Source organism: Bombina bombina, chromosome 4 (assembly GCF_027579735.1).
Source record: "Bombina bombina isolate aBomBom1 chromosome 4, aBomBom1.pri, whole genome shotgun sequence".
Taxonomy (NCBI): Eukaryota; Metazoa; Chordata; class Amphibia; order Anura; family Bombinatoridae; genus Bombina; species Bombina bombina.
Genome location: NC_069502.1, coordinates 71,806,629 through 71,829,738, shown reverse-complemented (window position 1 = coordinate 71,829,738; position 23,110 = coordinate 71,806,629). Strand labels below are relative to the sequence as shown.

The 23,110-nt window shown below is 39.8% G+C and overlaps 1 protein-coding gene across 1 annotated transcript in view; it reads left to right on the top strand.

The window, feature by feature from the left end:
- EPHX2 (epoxide hydrolase 2) overlaps positions 1-23,110 on the top strand; it is a 422,238-nt gene that overhangs the window by 359,266 nt on the left and 39,862 nt on the right. Inside the window, exon 18 of the mRNA XM_053709506.1 lies at positions 564-622. Coding sequence (XP_053565481.1) covers positions 564-622 — 59 coding nt within the window. The remainder of the gene's footprint in view (positions 1-563; positions 623-23,110) is intronic.

The window sequence follows — 23,110 nt, the reverse complement described above, 5'->3', positions numbered from 1 at the left end:
AAATACAGCATTAAATAGTCTTCATTTTGATAAGCAGTTGTCTTGCATAAATTTGCATTCCAGCTAAGCGTAACTACATTCTAAATGCATTAACACTGTGTTTTCTGCGTTGTTAAACATTACTTGCTTCATTTGGAGCCAGTCTGTACTAATTACTGGAGTATAGGCTTGCCATAGCCATCTTTTTTAGGAAAACCTTGCATTGTTTTGCATTATCTTATTACCAATGCTGTAGTCAGTTAGGAACACATACTGTATATAGCAGGCTTGAGAAGTCTGCAGTGTGCACTTTCAATTCTCAGAATTAGAAAACCCACAATTGTCATATTTAAATCATAGGAAAAGAGGACCAAATAAATAATGAAAGTATATGACAACTTTTTATTTTACCTGTGTGTAATTTAAGATATTTTTTTGCTGTTTTGTTTGCCTTTAGTGTGTGAACTTAAACATTTCTTGACATTTCTCTGATATATAATGAAATGTATAAAAATGTTGTTGTTCGTTATCTTTTCCTTTTCTTCTACTGAGATGCTAAATATTATATCTTTCTTTAAATAAAGATTCCTAATTTGACACGAGGACATATAGAGGAATGTGGGCACTGGACTCAGATGGAGAGGTATGTTTGTTTTCTAACAAAACAGAATGATACAGATTTTATACAGCCCTACCATATTTATGATGCTTACAGGACTGACACATGTCTTAATTCTAAATATGTGTTTAGTCCTTGAGATTGAAACGAGAGCCTCCTAAATGATTTGTAATTTGTTTATATCTACAGTATGCAACAGCTGGGTTGTGCGACTAGCACTGCTGATTGGATCAGCAGCAGTTTTCTTTGCAGGAATTAAATACATATAGCTAGATTACAAGTGGAGAGATACATTTTTTTAAGCGCTAACTGCTAACTTCTGGACATAGGGTGTGCTAAAAAACCTTTTCTTTTTGTCACTCACACGCGCTAACCCAAAACTGCGCTAGTCCAAAAATGTGTTTTGGAATACTTCAAATACCTATGTTCTTCACATAGAAAAAAAAATTACTTTTTATTTTTAAATATATATTTCTATATATACCTGAATGTTTTATATACAGGTATTCCCAAATCCAGAATTCCAAAATCCAAACTTTTTAATTAATATTTCCTTCTATTGGCAGTGAGAGTCCATGAGAACATTCTTAACCTATGGGAATTACTCTACCTTGTTACCAGGAGGAGGCAAAGACACCCAAACAAAGCTATAAATATCCCTCCCCCTACCCTCTCAGTAGTTATTTGCCTCCTATCATGGAGGTAGGCAGAGAGAGGTGCTCTACATAGAAGAAAATAAGTTTAATATGGATTGGTTCTTACTGAGAGCCAGGGATAAAATATCCATGTAAATCTCAAGGGAGTATTGGTATATAATTCTGGCTGATGCTGGGTTTCCCTGTGCCTCTTTCCAGTTCTGTCATAAATACCCTGTCTGATAACTCGGTGTGTTTCACACTAAATTAGACTTATCATGGTTAAGTTGTCCGCTCTCTTATGGCAACTTGAGGGCGTGCCATTTGATTCAGGCAGTGATCTGCCTTTAGAAGACAGGTGTACCGGGTATCCAGCCGGCTGAGAGGGGAGCGCTTCAGGCACAAGATTATACAGGACACGGACAAGCATTTCTATCCTGGACTTTATATATGCGGCCGAACTAGAGCTTGTTGTTGGTGCTTCGGTTGTTCAATACACTGTAGTGCAGACTTGCTGCACCATGGAGGGGGCTATCTTTGTTACTACAGGCCACAGGCCTTAACGTTGGGCGGAGAAGTGGATTCCCGTTGTCATCAACAATTTCGCGCCATTCCCGCATCAGATCCACTGCGCAGCAGTGCGGTGGGAGAGTGGTAGCAACATGGTTCGGCCATACCAGAGGTGGTAAGACACCATAAACAGGGCTTAAAGGGGGGCAGTTTATTGGTGCATTAGGAACAATACCCCGCTGTGAGATTCAAAGGTGTTGTTAATCACCACAACATTATGGATGACTATATTAATCAAGAGTCTGGAGGAATCTTCCTCTGTACATTCAATAAATGTATGCTTTGCAAAATTAATACTTTGTGTCCTCTGGCACAATTGTGCAATTCTTGCCTAACAACAGCCTGTGATGACGACTACGGTCGTCCCAGATCAGTGCAGAGAGACTGCGACCCTGGCTGGGGTAGGCCTTTTACCTAAGACCTTACGACCCATATACAGGCTGCTGTGTCTGCTGCCCTGAGCGCTAGACTGGTATCAGGGAAGAGAAAGATTAAACATTGCTCGCCAGTACCTAGCCCAAATGCAGTGGCGGAGGCCACAAATGACCGTTATGGGCAATCTTCTGATTATGAACCCTTAGTTAGCGCTGAAGGAGAACTTCCTTCGTCTGACCTTTCAGAAGGAGAGTCGGATGAGGACTCTGAGGAGGGTTCAAGGTGGAGTAAAGTCAAAATTAAACTTTAATGATTCAGATAGGGCATAAATGTACAACAACTTTCCAATTTACTTCTGTTATTAAATTTGCTTTGTTCTCTTGGTATCTGTTATTAAAGAGTAAAACTAGGTAGGCTCATAAGAGCTCTGGAGTGTGCACGTGTCTTAGTACTCTGGCAGCAGTGTTTTGCAACATTATATAACAAATCTACAAAAAATGTTACAAAACACAGCTGCCATAGAGTACTTTAGACACGTGCACACTCCTGAACTTGTATGAGCTTACCTAGTTTTACTCTTCAATAGCAGATACCAAGAGAACAAAGCAAATTTAATAACAGAAGTAAAGTGGTAAGTTGTTTTCATAATTTAAATAATGACTATGATTTTCAAAACACTTTTCAATTTACTTGTTTTATCAAACTTGCTTTTTCTGTTGGTATCCTTTTGTTTTAAATTAACTCCTTTCTATGAGAGCATATCTCATTAGACTCAGGAGCGTGCATGTGTCTTGAGCACAATATATATATATATATATATATAAATAAAATAATGTTACAAATATTGTTGAAAACACTATTGCCATATAGCTCTCAAAACCTTCACACTCCTTAACCTATCTCAGTATACTCTCATGGAAAGATAGACTGGAAATGTTGGCTTTCTGTTCTGTTTTCATAAAAAACAAAGTTGGCTGTGCAAGGTTCTCAGTGTCTCCCCAAACATACACACATATATAAATAAATAAAAAAAACAGCTAGATTACTAGTTTTAAGCGCTATAGGGAAATTAACGACCACCAGAAAAGCGGGTTATTTCACCTCCCTATAGAGCTGCTATTACAGGTTTACAAAAAGCAGGCTTGTGCGGGCGTTATGGTGGCGTTGAGCTCCATACCGCACCGAAATTCAAGCGCTGCTTTGACATCAATGGGGAGAGCCGGCAATAAAGAAGCCTAACACCTGCGATCGCGGAAACAAAAGCTCCGGTACGCAGCCCTATTGATGTCTATGGGGAAAGAAAAAGACCTAACATAAAAACCACGTCTAATCACCACTAATCTGCTGCCCCCAACATCGCCGCAACCTACATAATGTTATTAACCCCTAATCTGCCACCCTTAACATCGCCGCCACCTAAATAAAACTATTAACCCCGATATCGCCGCCACCTACATTACATTTATTACATAAAACTATTAACCCATAATCTGCCGCCCCCAATGTTGCCGCCACTATACTAAAGTTATTTACCCCTAAACCTCTGGCCTCCAACATCACTAACACTAAATAAATATATTAACCCCTAAACCTAACCCTAATACCCCCTAACTTAAATATAATTAAAATAAATCTAAATAAACCTTACAATTATTACCTAAATAATACCTATCTAAAACTAAATACAAACTTACCTGTAAAATAAACCCTAAACTAGCTACAAAATAACTAATAGTTATATTGTAGCTATCTTAGGCTTTATTTTTATTTCACAGGTAAGTTTGTATTTATTTTAACTAGGTAGACTAGTTAGTAAATAGTTATTAACTATTTACTAACTACCTAGTTAAAATAAATACAAAGTTACCTGAAAATAAAACCTAACCTGCCTTACACTAAAAACTAACATTGCAATAAAATAAATTAAATTATTAAAATACAATTTTCTAAATTACAAAAAAAATACACACTAAATTACAAAAAATAAAAAACAAGATTATCAACAAAAAAACGAATTACTCCTAATCTAATAGCCCTATGAAAATAAAAAGCCCCCCCAAGATAAAAACACCCTAGCCTACACTAAACTGCCAATGGCCCTTAAAAGGGCCCTTTGTGGGGCATTGCCCCAAAGAAATCAGCTCTTTTACCTGTAAAAAAAAATACAAACACCCCCAAACAGTAAAACCCACCACCCAACCAACCAACCCCCCAAATAAAAACCCTATCTAAATAAACCTAAGATAACCATTGCCCTGAAAAGCTTTTACATTGCCCAAACCCTAAGCTAAAAAAAAAACCCACCCAAAAAAACCTTAAAAAACCTAACACTAACCCCCGACGATCCACTTAAAGTTATCGAAGTCCGGACATCCATCCTCATCAAGCCGGTGAAATCATCATCCAGGCGGCAAGAAGTCCTCATCCGGGTGGCCTCTTCCATCTTCATCCAGCCGGCCAAGTCCTCATCCAGACGGCAAGAAGTCTTCATCCAGACGGCATCTTCTATCTTCATCCATCCGGCGCGGAGTGGGTCCATCTTCAAGACATCCGGCGCGGAGCATCCTCTTCTTACCATCGTCGCTGGAAAATGAAGTTTCTCTTTAAAGGGACAGTCTACACCAGAATTTTTATTGTTTTAAAAGATAGATAATCCCTTTATTACCCATTTCCCAGTTTTGCATAACCAACACAGTTATATTAATATACTTTTAACCTCTGTGATTATCTTGTATCTAAGCCTCTGCAAACTGCCCCTTTTTTCAGTTCTTTTGACAAACTTGCAGTCTAGCCAATCAGTGCCTGCTCCCAGATAACTTCTCGTGCACGAGCACAGTGTTATCTATATGAAATACGGGAACTAACACCCTCTAGTGGTGAAAAACTGTTAAAATGCAATCTGAAATAGGTGGGCTTTAAGGTCTAAGAAATTAGCATATGAACCTCCTAGGTTAAGCTTTCAACTAAGAATACCAAGAGAACAAAGCAAAATTGGTGATAAAAGTAAATTTGAAAATTGTTTAAAATGACATGCTCTATCTGAATCATGAAAGTTTATTTTTGCCTAGACTGTCCCTTTAAGTGACGTCATCCAAGATGGCGTCCCTTACATTCCTATTGGCTGAAAGATCTCTATCAGAAAATAAGAATTAAAGGTGAAAAAATCCTATTGGCTGTTGCAATCAGTCAATAGGATTAAGCTCTCATTCTATTGGCTGATTGGAACAGCCAATAGGATGAAAGCTTAAGCGCGCAGTTTAGTGTAGGCTAGGTTTTTTTTTTATTTTGGGGGCTTTTTTTATTTTGATAGGGCTATTAGATTAGGAGTAGTTCGTTTTTATTTTTGATAATTTCATTTTTTATTTTTTGTAATTTAGTGTTTATTAATTTTTTTTGTAATTTAGAAAATTGTATTTTAATAATTTAATTTAATTTATTTTATTGTAATGTTAGTTTTTAGTGTAAGGTAGTCTAGGTTTTATTTTACAGGTAACTTTGTATTTATTTTAACTAGGTAGTTAGTAAATAGTTAATAACTATTTACTAACTAGTCTACCTAGTTAAAATAAATAGAAATGTACCTGTGAAATAAAAATAAAACCCAAGATAGCTACAATATAACTATTAGTTATATTGTAGCTAGCTTAGGGTTTTTTTTTACAGGTAAGTATGTATTTAGTTTTAAATAGGAATTATTTAGTTAATAATTGTAAGGTTTATTTAGATTTATTTTAATTATATCTAAGTTAGGGGGTTAGGGTTAGACTTAGGGTTATGTTAGGGTTAGGTTTAGAGGTTAATATATTTATGTAGAGTTAGTGATGTAGGAGGTCAGAGGTTTAGGGGTTAATAATTTATTTAAGTATATTTCGTTGTGGGGGGCTTGTGGTTTAGTGGTTAATAGGTTTATTATAGGTTTATTATATATATATATATATATAATTTGACTATTATGAACAGTGGAATTTAGAACAGACATTTACTATATATATATATATATATATATATATATATATATATATATATATATATATATATATATATATATTCAAACATTTTTCAAAGAGGAAAAAATATATATATACACAGTAGAGCTGTATGAGATACTGTGAATAAAGTAGGGGATTTCAGCACTCAAATATTACTATTCCTTGATCTAATATGTAGATAAAAGGCTGAAGTGTTATATCAAACTCAATGAAACACAGACACTTATCGGTCAAATTGAAATGCAATTGATTTATTACTAATAGCAACTACTAGCAAGGATAAAGTAGTTCATATTCATGCATAATCAACATATACCACTGCAGTGGATAGCATAACATTCACACAAACTGATAGTTAAAGCAATAGAAACCACCAGGCAACTATCAACATTGTAAAACGAAGAAAACTGTAATCAAATGTTTCCAGCCTAATTTTGACTGGAACAGTCCTCAAGACAGTATAAACAGTCCTTGATGAAAAGACTTTCTCCCCCTGTAAATATACACTTGAAAGAGTTAAGCCATGATGGTCACTTGAGTGACCTTAAATAGCTGATAACCGAGGTAAAAACGTCCTCCAATGTCAGCTTGAATTCACAGTAGATTGAATGGCTTTTTAATACTTGCATATCCATACATTGTGGCAAATGATGTGCAAAGAAACATACAACCTTTTCCTAGTTGTTATAACAAAAGCAGCAGTGTCCAAGTATTATGGCATCTCATGAGGCATATTAACAGCGGACCGGGACTGTAACTCCGACATCCAATCTCACCTAACTCGCTCTGTCACGTCTCCTTGTTCCGTGAGACGCAGGTTGAACTTGGTAAGTTTTGATCGCCTCTGCCAAACCACTTCCGGACTTGATATTGGGCAACACCGCTTGTTGATTCAAGTGCCCACGCTTGCTGCTTGTGTTTGAATGACTGTGTCGACACGCGTTTCGCCCCACAATGCTGTGCAGAAGGGGTCTCGTCAGGACTATCAATCACTCACGGCTCTTGATATTTTATTTGTTGCTATTTGTTAGGGGAGTGGCTGTGTTATACACTTGCTTACCAATCACGCAAGCTTCTTTTATCACATCTCTTTTTACTTTGGTTACACATCTTACGTTTCTCAAAACTTCAATATGTGTAAGATTTAAACTAAATGAGGAAAGGTTGATGATTTGTAACTCATCTTCAAGTGAAGCTGAGGTTAATAGCCCTGATAGGGTCTCCTTCGTGGCCTACCCCTGTTTCCTGATCTTTGTCTCAAATTGTCACCTCTCTCTCTCTGATTTTGCTGGGGATATCTTCTGACCTCTCCTCCTCTTCCTCCTCCCTCGTCTCCTCCTCCGTCCTATTCCCCCTTGACCTATACTCTGTATTCCAGAGATTCCATCGTTTTTTTTTGAGTCCTTTCTTCAGTTTCTAAATCTGACATATCTGTTCCTGAATCATAGGAGTCCTTATCAAATTTGTAAACATAAACCTTTTTATTTTGATAATCTTCTTGGTCATGATGTAACTTTCTACATTTCCTTACTTTAAAATCTGCCTGTAATCTAGATATATGTGTTTTAGTTACTTCATTTAATTTATTAAAATTAGGATCATGGTCAAATTTGTTTACTACCTGTAAAGCTGATTCAACATCTTCCTTAATTTTGTCTAATCTTTTATCATTTATTTTTATCAACATTTCAATCATTCCAAGCGCACAAGTAAATAGTTTACCTTACAATGCTCCTGTCCCCTGTTCTATGTAGGTAAAATGAAATGAATGTTCAAGGATAGGGTACAGGAGCATAGAGATGACATTCTCTATTAAAGAGACAGGTGTGTGGCTTGACATTTTAGGGATGTCCATAATAGCAGTACTGTCTCTTTAAAATTTGTAGGAATTGACAAAGGTATAACAAATGGAAGAGGAGGAGACAATAATAAATGCCTGTTAAATAAAGAAGCAAGATGGACATATGTGCTAAAAACAGTATCCCCCTTTGGTCTAAATGAAAGAATTGAGTATGGGTCCTTTTTGGGTTAAATATTAATACAATATATATATATATCAAAAACCTATATTTTTTCAACAGTTTGGTAAGATAGATAACACTTATAAAATAGCCACTACTTATTCTAAATTTTGAAACTGAGTGAAGTATAAATTTATAAGGAAAATAATTATCTGTACCTTATTAAGTTTATAAATATACAAACAAAAATAACTAATCTTTTATAAAATGTTCTAAGTGCTTGCTGGCTCTATATTAGGTAGGAAAATGCCAGCATCTTGTATATAGTTTAATAAATTTATTCAGAACCTTTTATCGATGTATGATTAGCTGGTTTGGCTAATATTTCATTTGTGGATTGGAGTTGTTTAGTAGAAACTCAGCATGTATCTGTCTTTTGGTATTGCAATATATTTGTTGCTTTCTTCATTATTCTTATTTGTTGCTTCTATTTACATGGTAACATTGTAGTCTAAATGATATAAGTTACCGAACGTAAGATGTGTAACCAAAGTAAAAAGAGGTGTGATAAAAAAAAGCTTGCGTGATTGGTAAGCAAGTGTATACCACAGCCACTCTCCTAACGAATAGCAACAAATAAAAGATCAAGAGTCATGAGTGATTGATAGTCCTGACGAGGCCCCTACCGCACAGCATTGTGGGGCGAAACGCGCGTCAACACAGTCATTCAAACACAAGCAGCAAGCGTGGGCACTTGGATCAACAAGCGGTGTTGCCCAATATCAAGTCTGGAAGTGGTTTGGCAGAGGCGATCAAAACTTACCAAGTTCAACCTGCGTCTCACGGAACAAGGAGACGTGACAGAGCGAGTTAGGTGAGATTGGATGTCAGAGGCACAGTGGATATGCAAGTTTTAAAAAGCCATTCAATCTACTGTGAATTCAAGCTGACTTTGGAGGACGTTTTTACCTCGGTTGTCAGCTATTTAAGGTCACTCAAGAATCAGGCGACAGTGACCATCATGGCTTAACTCTTTCAAGTGTATATTTACAGGGGGAGAAAGTCTTTTCATCAAGGACTGTTTATACTGTCTTGAGGACTGTTCCAGTCAAAAATTAGGCTGGAAACATTTGATTTACAGTTTTCTTGTGAATAATATTCCACCTGATTCGTTTTACAATGTTGATAGTTGCCTGGTGGTTTCTATTGCTTTAACTATCAGTTTGTGTGAATGTTATGCTATCCACTGCAGTGGTATATGTTGATTATGCATGAATATGAACTACTTTATCTTTGCTAGTAGTTGTTATTAGTAATAAATCAATTGCATTTCAATTTGACCGATATGTGTCTGTGTTTCATTGAGTTTGATATAATACTTCAGCCTTTTATCTACATATTAGATCAAGGAATAGTAATATTTGAGTGCTGAAATCCCCTACTTTATTCACAGTATCTCATACAGCTCTACTGTGTATATATATTTTTTCCTCTTTGAAAAATGTTTGAATCTATATTATAATAAAGGGGCCTGCACCAGGTCAAGGATTTGCCTTTGCGACCTTGACTAATTTAAATATCAGAAAATAATACTAATTTCTTCTATAAAGGTAAGACGAGTCCACGGATTCATCCTTTACTTGTGGGATATTATCCTCCCCTACAGGAAGTGGCAAAGAGCACCACAGCAGAGCTGTCTATATAGCTCCTCCCTTAGCTTCACCCCCAGTCATTCTCTTTGCCTACTCTAAGTACTAGGAAGGGTAAAGTGAAAGAGGTGATAAAATATTAGTTTTTAATTTCTTCAAGCAAGAGTTTGTTATTTTAAATGGTACCGGTTTGTACTATTTACTCTCAGGCAGCAGATGGATGAAGACTGCTGCCTGGAGGATGATGATCTTAGCATTTGTAACTAAGGTCCATTGCTGTTACCACAGAGGCTGAGGAGTACAGGAAACTTCAGTGCGAGGAACTGTTTCATGCTATGCAGCAATGAGGTATGTTCAGTCATATTGTTTCTGGAGAGACTGTGTATTTCAGAAAGGCTGACATTATACCCAGGAGGGTAAGGGTAAGCAGTAATCCTAGAGCTAAAAGAAGGGCATTACTTAGCTTGCATATGGGACCAATTACATATATGGTTGAGCAATAAACGTTTTAGGCAACTTTATTAGGGCACACATGGCTTAACTTTCTGGTCTTAGAACCCACATGGCTAGTTATAACCGCTCTGGTGCGGTTCTTTAAGGCTGAGGAAACATTGAGTGAGATGGGCGGGGCCTATTTTCGTGCCTCAGATGCGCAGTTAGTTTTGTCAGCAAGCTCTAACTCCTGAGGGCCCTGGTGTATGTTTTGTGCAAATTCGAAGCTTTTACCCCACACCTTCAATCCCTGAGGGCAGGTAGGGCCACAGCAGGGCTTTGGCAAGGTGCTTAGGGTTTGTTTTCCGGATCTGGGCCTATTTTCGATCCGGTTTGGAAATTAAGGGGTTAATTGTTAAAATGTTTTGTGGTGCAATCTTAACTATCTATATTGTGTCTACATACAAAATTTTGAAAAATGTGGTGCATGTTTAGGCTGTTTTGCAGAACATGCAAGCTTTTTTTCTCTTAAAGGCGCAGTACTGAAGTTTTTTAAGATTGTTATTTTTTTCACTAAATAAAGTGTTTTCATGCTTGTTTGTAGTCATTACTAGCCTGTTCAACATGTCTGACATTGAGGAAAGTCAATGTTCAATATGTTTAGAAGCCATTGTGGAACCTCCACTTAGAATGTGTCCCTCATGCACTGAAAGGTCAATAAATTGTAAAGAACATAATTTAGCTACTAAAAGTATGTCGCAGGATGATTCTCAGTCAGAAGAGAATCAGGTTATGCCATCTAATTCTCCCCAAGTGTCACAACCATTAACGCTCGCACAAGCGACGCCAAGTATTTCTAGTGCGTCTAATTCTTTCACCCTGCAAGATATGGCGGCAGTTATGAATACTACCCTCACAGAGGTTTTATCTAAGCTGACTGGGTTGCAGGGGAAGCGCAGCAGGTCTGGTGTGAGAACAAACGCTGAGCCCTCTGACGCTTTATTAGCTATATCCGATGTACCCTCACAATGTTCTGAAGTGAGGGATTTGCTGGCTGAGGGAGAGATTTCTGACTTAGGAAATATGTTCCCTCAGACAGATTCAGATATGACGGCTTTTAAATTTAAACTAGAACACCTCCGCTTATTGCTCAGGGAGGTTTTAGCGACTCTGGATGATTGTGACCCTATTGTAGTTCCAGAGAAATTGTGTAAAATGTACAAATTCCTAGAGGTTCCTGCCTACACTGATGTTTTTCCGGTCCCTAAGAGGATTTCGGAAATTGTTACTAAGGAGTGGGATAGACCAGGTATTCTGTTCGCTCCCCCTCCTACTTTTAAGATAATGTTTCCCATATCAGATGCCATGCGGGACTCGTGGCAGACGGTCCCTAAGGTGGAGGGAGCTATTTCTACCCTGGCTAAGCGTGCAACTATACCTATTGAGGACAGTTGTGCTTTCAAAGAGCCTATGGATAAAAAATTAGAGGGTCTCCTGAAGAAAATATTTGTTCATCAAGGTTTTCTTTTCCAACCTATAGCGTGCATTGTTCCTGTAACTACTGCAGTGTCCTTTTGGTTCGAGGCTCTGGAAGAGGCTCTTCAGGTTGAGACTCCATTAGAGGATATTCTGGATATAATTAGGGCTCTCAAGCTAGCTAATTCTTTCATTACAGATGCCGCTTTTCAATTGACTAAATTAGCGGAGAAGAATTCAGGTTTTGTCATTTTAGCGCGTAGAGCGTTATGGCTTAAGTCCTGGTCTGCTGATGTGTCATCAAAAACTAAGCTTTTAGCCATCCCTTTCAAGGGTAAGACCCTATTCGGGCCTGAACTGAAAGAGATAATTTCAGTCATCACTGGAGGGAAAGGCCATGCCCTTCCTCAGGATAAGACGAATTAGATAAGGACCAAACAAAAAAACTTTCGTTCCTTTTCGAAACTTCAAAGGTGGTCCCTCTTCCTCTTCCCCTGCTGCAAAGCAAGAGGGGAATCTTGCTCAATCCAAGTCAGTCTGGAGACCTAACCAGACTTGGAACAAGGGTAAACAGGCCAAGAAACCTGCTGCTGCCACCAAGACAGCATGAAGGGGTAGCCCCCGATCCGGGACCGGATCTAGTAGGGGGCAGACTTTCTCTCTTCGCTCAGGCTTGGGCAAGAGACGTTCAGGACTCCTGGGCTTTAGAATTAGTAACCCAGGGGCATCGTCTAGATTTCAAAGATTCTCCCCCAAGGGGGAGATTCCATCTTTCTCAATTGTCTGTAAACCAGACAAAAAGAGAGGCATGGGAGTGATCTGCCCAGTTCCGGAAACAGAACAGGGGCAAGGGTTCTACTCCAATCTGTTTGTGGATCCCAAAAAAGAGGGAACTTTCAGACCAATTTTGGATCTCAAGATCCTAAACAAATTCCTCAGAGTCCCATCCTTCAAGATGGAGACCATTCGGACTATTTTGCCAATGATCCAGGAGGGTCAATATATGACCAACATGGACTTAAAGGATGCGTATCTACACATTCCTATCCACAAAAATCATCACCAGTTCATCAGGTTCGCCTTTATGGACAAGCATTACCAGCTTGTGGCTTTTCCCTTCAGGTTGGCCACGGCTCCCAGAATTTTCACAAACGTGCTAGGGTCCCTTCTGGCGGTTCTAAGACCGCGGGGCATAGCTGTGGCGCCTTATCTACACGGACATCGTGTTGGCTTTTCTAAGATCTCAAGGGTGGAAGGTGAACTTAAAAAAGAGTTTACTTATCCCTCTCACAAGAGTTCCATTCCTGGGAACTCCAATAGATTTGGTGGACATGAAAATGTTTTCTGACGGAGGTCAGGAAATCAAAGATTTTATCCATCTGCCGAGCTCTTCATTCCATTCCTCGGCCGTCAGTGGCTCAGTGTATGGAGGTTATCGGTTTAATGGTAGTGGCAATGGACATAGTTCCGTTTGCTCGCTTGCATCTCAGACCACTGCAACTTTGCATGCTCAAACAGTGGAATGGGGATTATGCAGATTTATCTCCTCAGATAAATCTGGATCAAGAGACCAGAGACTCTCTTCTTTGGTGGTTGTCACAGGATCATCTGTCCAAGGGAATGTGTTTCCGCAGACCAGCGTGGGTCATAGTGACAACGGACGCCAGCCTATTGGGCTGGGGTGCAGTCTGGAATTCCCTGAAAGCACAGGGTTTGTGGACTCAGGAGGAGGCTCTCCTCCCGATAAATATTCTAGAACTGAGAGCGATATTCAACGCGCTTCAGGCGTGGCCTCAGCTGGCGTCGGCCAGATTCATACGTTTTCAGTGGGACAATATCACGACTGTAGCATATATCAATCATCAGGGGGGGGACAAAGAGTTCTCTAGCGATGATAGAGGTTACCACAATAATTTGATGGGCAGAGACTCACTCTTGCCATCTTTCAGCAATCTATATCCCAGGAGTGGAGAACAGGGAAGCAGATTTTCTAAGTCGCCAGACTTTTTATCCGGGGGAGTGGGAACTCCATCCGGTGGTGTTTGCACAATTGATTAAGCAATGGGGCACACCAGAATTGGATCTGATGGCGTATCATCAGAATGCCAAACTTCCTTGTTACGGGTCCAGGTCAAGGGATCCTCAGGCAGTACTGATAGATGCTCTGGCAGTACCCTGGTCGTTCAACCTGGCTTATGTGTTTCCACCATTTCCTCTGCTTCCTTGTTTGATTGCCAGAATCAAACAGGAGATAGCTTCGGTGATTTTGATAGCACCTGCGTGGCCACGCAGGACTTGGTATGCAGACCTGGTGGACATGTCATCTCTTCCACCATGGACTCTGCCACTGAGACAGGACCTTCTGATTCAAGGTCCGTTCCAGCATCCAAATCTAGTTTCTCTGCGACTGACTGCTTGGAGATTGAACGCTTGATCTTATCCAAGCGAGGGTTCTCTGAGTCGGTCATAGATACCTTGATTCAGGCTCGAAAGCCTGTCACCAGGAAAATTTATCATAAGATATGGCGTAAATATCTTTATTGGTGCGAATCCAAAGGTTACTCATGGAGTAAGATCAGGATTCCTAGGATTTTGTCCTTTCTCCAAGAAGGATTGGAGAAGGGGCTATCAGCTGGTTCCTTAAAGGGACAGATATCTGCTTTATCAATTCTACTGCACAAACGTCTGGCAGATGTTCCAGACGTTCAGTCGTTCTGTCAGGCTTTAGTTAGAATCAAGCCTGTGTTTAAACCTGTTGCTCCGCCATGGAGTTTGAATTTAGTTCTTAAAGTTCTTCAAGGGGTTCCGTTTGAACCTATGCATTCCATAGATATTAAGCTTCTATCTTGGAAAGTTCTGTTTTTAGTTGCTATCTCTTCGGCTCGAAGAGTTTCTGAACTATCTGCATTGCAATGCGACTCGCCTTATCTTGTTTTCCATGCTGATAAGGTGGTTCTGCGTACCAAACCTGGATTCCTTCCTAAGGTTGTTTCTAATAAGAATATTAATCAGGAAATTGTTGTTCCTTCTCTGTGTCCTAATCCTTCCTCTAAGAAGGAGCGTCTATTGCACAACTTGGATGTGGTTCATGCTTTAAAGATTTTCGTCAAACATCTTCTTTGTTTGTTATCTATTCTGGAAGACGTAGAGGTCTAAAAGCTACGGCTACCTCTCTTGCCTTTTGGCTAAAAAGCATCATCCGTTTGGCATATGAGACTGCTGGACAGCAGCCTCCTGAAAGAATTACAGCTCACTCTACTAGAGCAGTGGCTTCCACATGGGCTTTTAAAAAGGATGCTTCTGTTGAACAGATTTGTAAGGCTGCGACTTGGTCTTCGCTTCATACCTTTTCCAAATTTTACAAATTTGATACCTTTGCTTCTTCGGAGGCTGTTTTTGGGAGAAAAGTTCTTCAAGCAGTGGTGCCTTCTGTTTAACCATCTGTCTTGTGCCTCCCGTTCATCCGTGTCCTGTAGCTTTGGTATTGTATCCCACAAGTAATGGATGAATCCGTGGACTCGTCTTACCTTTATAGAAGAAAACTAAATTTATGCTTACCTGATAAATTGATTTTTTCTATGGTAAGACGAGTCCACAGCCCGCCCTGTCATAGATATAGATTATATTTTTTTGATTTAAACTCAGTCACCTCTGCACCTTGTAGTTTCTCCTTTTTCTTCCTGTACCTTTGGTCGAATGACTGGGGTGGTGGAGCTAAGGGAGGAGCTATATAGACAGGTTTCTGACAGTTTTTCTCCCAATTTAACATTTTTATATATATATATATATATATATATATATATATATATGTTGGCGCTCTACAAATACCTGCTAATAATATATATATATATATATATATATATATATATATATATATATATATATATATATATATATATATATATAGCATTCCACATGTTTCAGAACTAGATTTTCCATGATGTTCGACTGGAGTTCAGAGTGCCTAAGCATCATGGGAAATGTAGTTCTGGAACATCTAGAGTGCCAAAGTTTGCCATCACTGTTGGGGCATTTTTATTATTATTATTATCAGGTATTTATAAAGCGCCAGCAGATTATGCAGCACTATACAAGTAATAATAAAACATTACAGGGATGCATTACATACACAAACAAACAAGTACAGTAGGGGTACAATACAACAAGTCCATATTAACCCTAACAGTTATAAGAAATAAATGCACTCATTGTCTTGATTGGAGAGATCATTCAGATGAATTACCTTTAAAGTTGCTTGCTTGTAGGGCTGGGATACTGGTAATAGAATGTAGGCTTTAAGGTTGCTTGCTTGCAGGGCTACATCAAGAAGCTGGGTCCCCAGAGTAGGATTCATTAAGTTTATAAGGTAGTCGTTCCATAGAGGATGTACTCCCAGGCTCCTGGAATCGTTCATTATATCATATTTCTGAGCAACACTCTCAAACACCTGGTAAACTTTCTCCCCCTTCTCCTCCTCTGGCACAGAGCTCTCATGGGCGCCGCCATGTTTTCTCCGTGTTGCTGACTTTTCCCTTGAGATCACAGTCTCTAGTGTAACCTAGAGACTCAGTCACACTGACATTTTTTAACAGTGTCTTGGCTGCTAGGAAATTCCACACGTTGTTATCCTCTTTTGCATCCAATGGGCTATACAACCGCTAGTTCTTCCAATAAATTGTGCTCAACCGAGGCCTCAGTTATTGTATTGTTTGGTAGTGACTGAAAACTTTACAAGTGCTCCAGAAATGTACGTCTTCAGTAGCACTTTCATGTTCAAGATTTTGAAGCCTTTGATTTTCTAAGCTTTAGATTTGTCATTAATTCTAGTTTTAGTAAAAAATGGCAAAGCTTAAGGAATGTTAAAATATTTTCACCTGTGCTTGGTCTTTGTTTTGTTTTTTTAAACCAAGAATGTATTTTAAAACAAGATTTAAAACAAATGCAAATCAGAATAGAATATAATGAAAATGATTGTCACACAAGCCTATAAATGAGCCTACAGAATAGATGCTTTAAAGAAATGTACATGTCACTGAAAACTGTCAGACAGTGATAAAGAAGAATGACTTGTATCACAATTAGATGAGAATGGCTGAGCACGCTGTGAAGGTGATATAATCATTCGTAGGAGGACAGCTAGAAAAACTTAGTTGGTTAAGACAATAAATGTTTGCATTGGAGAAATATAGATAGACACTGGCTTGTATCTGCTTCATTATCATGTTTTTGCACAAGTCTTATGTGAAGCTAGTGTATATGTATTATCAAATTTACTATGTCCAAAATCTTGCAATATCCCCTGCTGTCATATTTAAATGTCACATGCCATGACTTTTTCTTTAGATGTCAAGAAGATAATTCCAATACATCTTTAAATGGCATTTGCTTTCAATTTTGCTAAATTACTTAAAGGGACACGAAACCCAACATTTTTCTATCATGACTCAGATAGAGAATATAATTTTAAACAACTTCCCAATGTACTTATATTATTTAATTTGCTTTATTATCTTAATATGCTTGGTTGATGAAGCAGTAATGCTATATTGGGTTCTAGTTGAATAACTTTATGTATTTTATGTTTTCGGGGATTCTTTCTTATCTCCAAAGCATGGAGCCGCTATGGGGGCTAAATTTGCGCCCTCGTTTGGCATTGACATTGTTTCAAATAGGGTAATGTAGAATTTTACAGGAAGAATACTGCTGGCAACACAATATATAAATAGTGAACAATGTAATACATTTATCACACAGACCCCTAACAGATCTTGAATTAAGTGTACTTAATAAAGGTCTGGGGTTTGCCTCTAGTTGTCAGTCTGATTTGTTCACCACCATCTTAGATGTAAATAGGTTGGTTAAAACTTTAACTTTAAAAAAACAACAACATTTTTTTCAATGAATAGGAATTACAGATAAATGTGGATTAGAAGTTAGAAGTGGTGCCCAAGAGTATATGATAAATTTACAAAAAAATTGAATTCAAAATCCACTTTTATTCAGTTAATAGTAGGAATCAAATATTGGACGTTTTCCAACAGACAGGGCCAGTACAACCATAGGACCAAGTAGATCCAATGGGCCCAGGCAGCACTTGACAAAGGGCAGAACTTCAGTAACTGAGTTAGTTGATGTCAGACCCAGACCACTACTGTCTCCGTGGGGGAACTCTCAAGCTCCCAGCAGCATAATCTCATCATGCTCAAAAACACAGAATCATTCAGGGGTGACATTCAAGGTGGGGGAAGTACATTGGGACAAGTACATATCTTCCCTAAATTCCTTCACACTTATGCCTAACTGAGGGTTTACATTGGAAAAGCACATACAAATTAGTGACATTTGATATAACAGCTTTATATACCTCTTTTCCACACATTAAAGCTTTTAAATATTTTCTGGACTTTCACTCTAATTATGATAAATAAACTATACAATTTCTCTTACTTGGTGTATCCAGTCCACGGATTCATCCTTACTTGTGGGATATTCTCATTCCCTACAGGAAGTGGCAAAGAGAGCACACAGCAGAGCTGTCCATATAGATCCCCCTCAGGCTCCGCCCCCCCCAGTCATTCTCTTTGCCGCTCTAACAAGTAGCATCTCCACGGGAGGGTAAAGTGAATGTGGTGTTAGATTTGTAGTTTTTATTTCTTCAATCAAGAGTTTGTTATTTTAAAATAGTGCTGGTTTGTACTATTTACTCTGAAGCAGAAAGTGATGAAGATTTCTGCTGAGAGGAAAAAGATTTTAGCATGTTGTAACAAAAATCCATTGCTGTTCCCACACATGACTGTTGAGTACCGGAGAACTTTAGTTGGGGGGAACAGTTTGCAGGCTTAACTGCTTAAGGTATGCTCAGTCACTTTTTTTTTCTAACAAGACTTGGTAATGCTAGAAGACTGACAGAAATCCCCATGTGGGAATGTAAGCCATTTTCTGAGACCCAGTATAGAAGGATGGCTTAGTTGAAGGGCTTAATTCACTGGTGGACACTTTTATGGGGAAATCGATTATTTTATTGCTATAATCTGATATTTGTACAAGTGTTTAACACGTTTGGAACACTTTTTGGGGTTTTATTACGCCTGGCATATCTTTAGACACCTATTTTGGCTTGGGAAGGCTCCACAACTCCGGAGTGATGAGGGAGGCGGCCTAATTTTCACGCCTCAGTTGCGCAGTTCTTTTGCAAGACAGCTTCATGCAGCTTCACGTGCAGAGCCCAGAGATTGCTAGAAGGGTTCCAGAGAGGCTTATTTTCATCCAAAACTAATCCCCAAGGAATGTAGGGCCACAGCAGAGACTGTGGCATGGTGCTGTAGCTTATTAAACCGGTGGTCTGCTTTAATTTGCTCCGGTTTGGGCAATAAGGGGTTAATTGTCTTGAAATTTACTGTGCAATCATTTCAAAGTATTAGGATCATATGGTGAAAATTTCATAAAGATTGGATGTTTTTTTTGAGATTCAGTAAAAAAGTGTGCGCTTTTTATTATTTAAAGGCACAGTACCGTTTTTTCAAAAATTTAATTTTATTGTATTTGTGTGCTGTCAAAGTCTGAGCCTACAGATAGACCCTGTTCTATGTGTTTAATAGCCATGGCGGTACCCCCTTTACATTTGTGTTTAAAGTGTGCTAAGGTTTCTAAACATTTTAAAGACCATGCAGTGACACTTAGAAATGTAGCCCAAGATGATTCTTTGACGGAAGGTGACGAGGATAGTCCTCCTTCCTCTCCCCATGTGTCGACACCAGTTACGCCCGCGCAAGTGTTGCCTAGTACATCTAGCGCATTGGGCCCTATTACATTACAACAATTAGCAGCAGTCATGGATAATTCCCTTGCAGCCTTTTTATCCAAACTGCCAGTTTTTCCTAAAAAGCGTGATAGCTCAGTTTTAAGAACAGAGGATGAGCAATCAGAGGCTTTGGATGATCTATCCGTTGTACCCTCACAACACTCAGAAGTGGCAGTGAGGGAGGGGCTGTCTGAGGGAGAAATTTCTGACACAGGAAAGGTTTCTCAGCGGGCAGAATCAGATGCCTTAGCATTTAAATTTAAGCTGGAACACCTCTGCGTACTGCTTAAGGAGGTTTTAGCTACGCTAGATGATTGTGACCCCATGGTGGTCCCAGAAAAATTGTGTAAAATGGACAGGTTTCTAGAAGTCCCTGTATACACTGATGCTTTTCTGAAACCGAAGAGGGTGGCGGATATTGTGACTAGGGAATGGGAGAGACCAGGTGTACCCTTTGTTCCCCCCCCCCCCTATCTTTAAGAAAATGTTCCCCATAAAAGACCCCAGGCGGGATGCGTGGCAGACGGTCCCTAAGGTTGAGGGAGCAGTTTCAACTCTCGCCAAGCGCACAACCATTCCAATAGAAGACAGTTGTGCTTTTAAAGATCCTATGGATAAAAAAATGGAAGGTTTGCTCAAGAAAATGTTTGTGCAGCAAGGTTTCCTTCTTCAACCAATTGCCTGCATTATTCCTGTAACTACTGCAGCGGCTTTTTGGTTTGAGGCGCTGGAGGAGTCGCTCCAGAGGGAGACTTCATATGACGAGGTCATGGATAGAATTCATGCTTTAAAGCTAGCTAATTCTTTTATCACAGATGCCGCTTTCCGAAAAATTCTGGTTTTGCCATTATGGCGCGAAGAGCGATTTGGCTCAAATCATGGTCGGCTGACGTGTCGTCCAAAACAAAGTTAATAAACATTCCTTTCAGGGGTATCTCCTAGAATTCAAGGACTCCCCTCCAAGGGGAAGGTTCCACGTGTCTCGTTTGTCTTCAGACCAGACAAACAAACAAGTGTTCTTACGCTGTGTAGAAGATCTTCTAAAGATGGGAGTGATACACCCAGTGCCAATTGCAGAAAAGGGACTGGGCTTTTACTCAAACCTGTTTGTAGTTCTCAAAAAGGAAGGAACTTTCAGGCCAATCCTAGATCTGAAAATTCTAAACAAATTCCTCAGAGTTCCATCATTCAAAATGGAAACCATTCGGACAATCTTACCGATGATCCAGGAAGGTCAATATATGACTACCGTGGATCTAAAGGATGCGTACCTACATATTCCTATCCACAAAGATCATCATCAGTTCCTAAGGTTCGCCTTTCTGGACAAGCATTACCAGTTCGTGGCCCTTCCTTTCGGATTGGCCACCGCTCCCAGAATTTTCACAAAGGTGCTGGGTTCCCTTCTAGCGGTACTAAGGCCGCGGGGCATTGCAGTAGCACCTTACCTAGACGACATCTTAATACAGGCGTCGTCTTTTCACAGAGCCAAGGCTCATACGGACATTTTTCTGGCCTTTCTAAGGTCTCACGGGTGGAAGGTGAACGTAGAAAAAAGTTCTCTGTCCCCGCTCACAAGGGTTCCCTTCCTGGGAACACTAATAGACTCGGTAGAAATGAAAATATTTCTGATGGAGGTCAGGAAGTCAAAGCTTTTCACTACTTGCCGAGTTCTTCATTCCATTCCTCGGCCTTCTGTAGCTCAGTGCATGGAGGTAATCGGATTAATGGTAGCGGCAATGGACGTGGTCCCTTTTGCCCGAATTCATCTCAGACCACTGCAACTGTGCATGCTCAAACAGTGGAATGGGGATTATGCAGATTTGTCTCCTCAAATACAACTGGAGCAGAAAACCAGGGATTCTCTTCTTTGGTGGTTGTTTCAGGATCACCTGTCTCAGGGAATGTGCTTCTGCAGACCGGAGTGGATCATTGTCACGACCGATGCCAGTCTGTTAGGCTGGGGTGCGGTCTGGGACTCCCTGAAAGCTCAGGGCCTATGGTCTCGGGAAGAATCTCTTCTCCCGATAAACATTTTAGAACTGAGAGCGATATTCAACATGCTCCAGGCAGGCCAAATTCATCAGATTTTAGTCGGACAACATCACGACTGTGGCGTACATCAATCATCAGGGAGGAACAAAGAGTTCCCTAGCGATGAAGGAGGTAACCAAGATCATCAAATGGGCGGAGGATCACTCCTGCCATCTTTCAGCAATTCACATCCCAGGAGTAGACAACTGGGAGGCGGATTTTCTGAGTCGTCAGACTTTTCACCCGGGGGAGTGGGAACTCCACCCGGAGGTTTTTGCTCAGCTGACCCAGCTATGGGGCATTCCGGAATTGGATCTGATGGCATCCCGTCAGAACTCAAAACTTCCTCTTTACGGATCCAGGTCCAGGGACCCCAAGGCGGCATTGATAGATGCTCTAGTAGAGCCTTGGTCCTTCAGTCTAGCTTATGTCTTTCCACTGTTTCCCCTTCTTCCTCGGCTGGTAGCCAGAATCAAACAGGAGAAGGCTTCGGTAATTTTGATAGCGCCTGCGTGGCCACGCAGGACTTGGTATGCAGACCTAGTGGACATGTCATCTGTTCCACAATGGAGGCTGCCATTGAGGCAGGATCTTCTAATACAGGGTCCATTCAAGCATCCAAATCTAGTTTCTTCAACTGACTGCTTGGAGATTGAACGCTTAACTCTAGCTAAGCGTGGGTTCTCTGAATCAGTTATTGATACTTTAATCCAGGCCAGAAAGCCTGTCACCAGGAAAATTTACCATAAGATATGGAGGAAATATCTTTGTTGGTGTGAATCCAAGGGTTACTCGTGGAGTAAAGTTAGGATTCCCAGGATTTTGTCTTTTCTCCAAGAAGGATTGGAGAAAGGATTGTCAGCTAGTTCCTTAAAGGGACAGATATCTGCTCTGTCTATCCTGTTACACAAGAGACTGGCAGCAGTACCAGACATTCAGGCGTTTGCACAGGCTTTAGTTAGAATCAAGCCTGTCTATAAACCGGTGGCTCCTCCATGGAGTCTTAATTTAGTTCTTTCAGTTCTTCAAGGGGTTCCGTTTGAACCTTTACATTCCATAGATATTAAGTTATTATCTTGGAAGGTTTTGTTTTTGGTAGCTATCTCTTCTGCTCGGAGAGTTTCAGAATTGTCTGCTTTGCAGTGTGATTCACCTTATCTGGTGTTCCATGCAGATAAGGTTGTTTTGCGTACCAAACCTGGTTTTCTTCCGAAAGTTGTTTCTAATAAGAATATTAACCAGGAAATCATTGTTCCTTCTCTGTGTCCTAATCCAGTGTCGAAGAAGGAACGACTTTTACACAATCTTGATGTGGTTCGGGCTTTAACATTCTATTTAAAAGCAACTAAAGATTTCAGACAAACATCATCCTTGTTTGTTGTCTATTCTGGTAAGAGAAGAGGTCAGAAAGCGACTGCTACCTCTCTTTCCTTCTGGCTGAAAAGCATCATCCGATTGGCTTATGAGACTGCTGGACAGCAGCCTCCTGAACGAATTACAGCTCATTCCACCCGAGCTGTGGCTTCCACATGGGCCTTCAAGAATGAGGCTTCTGTTGAACAGATTTGTAAGGCAGCGACTTGGTCTTCA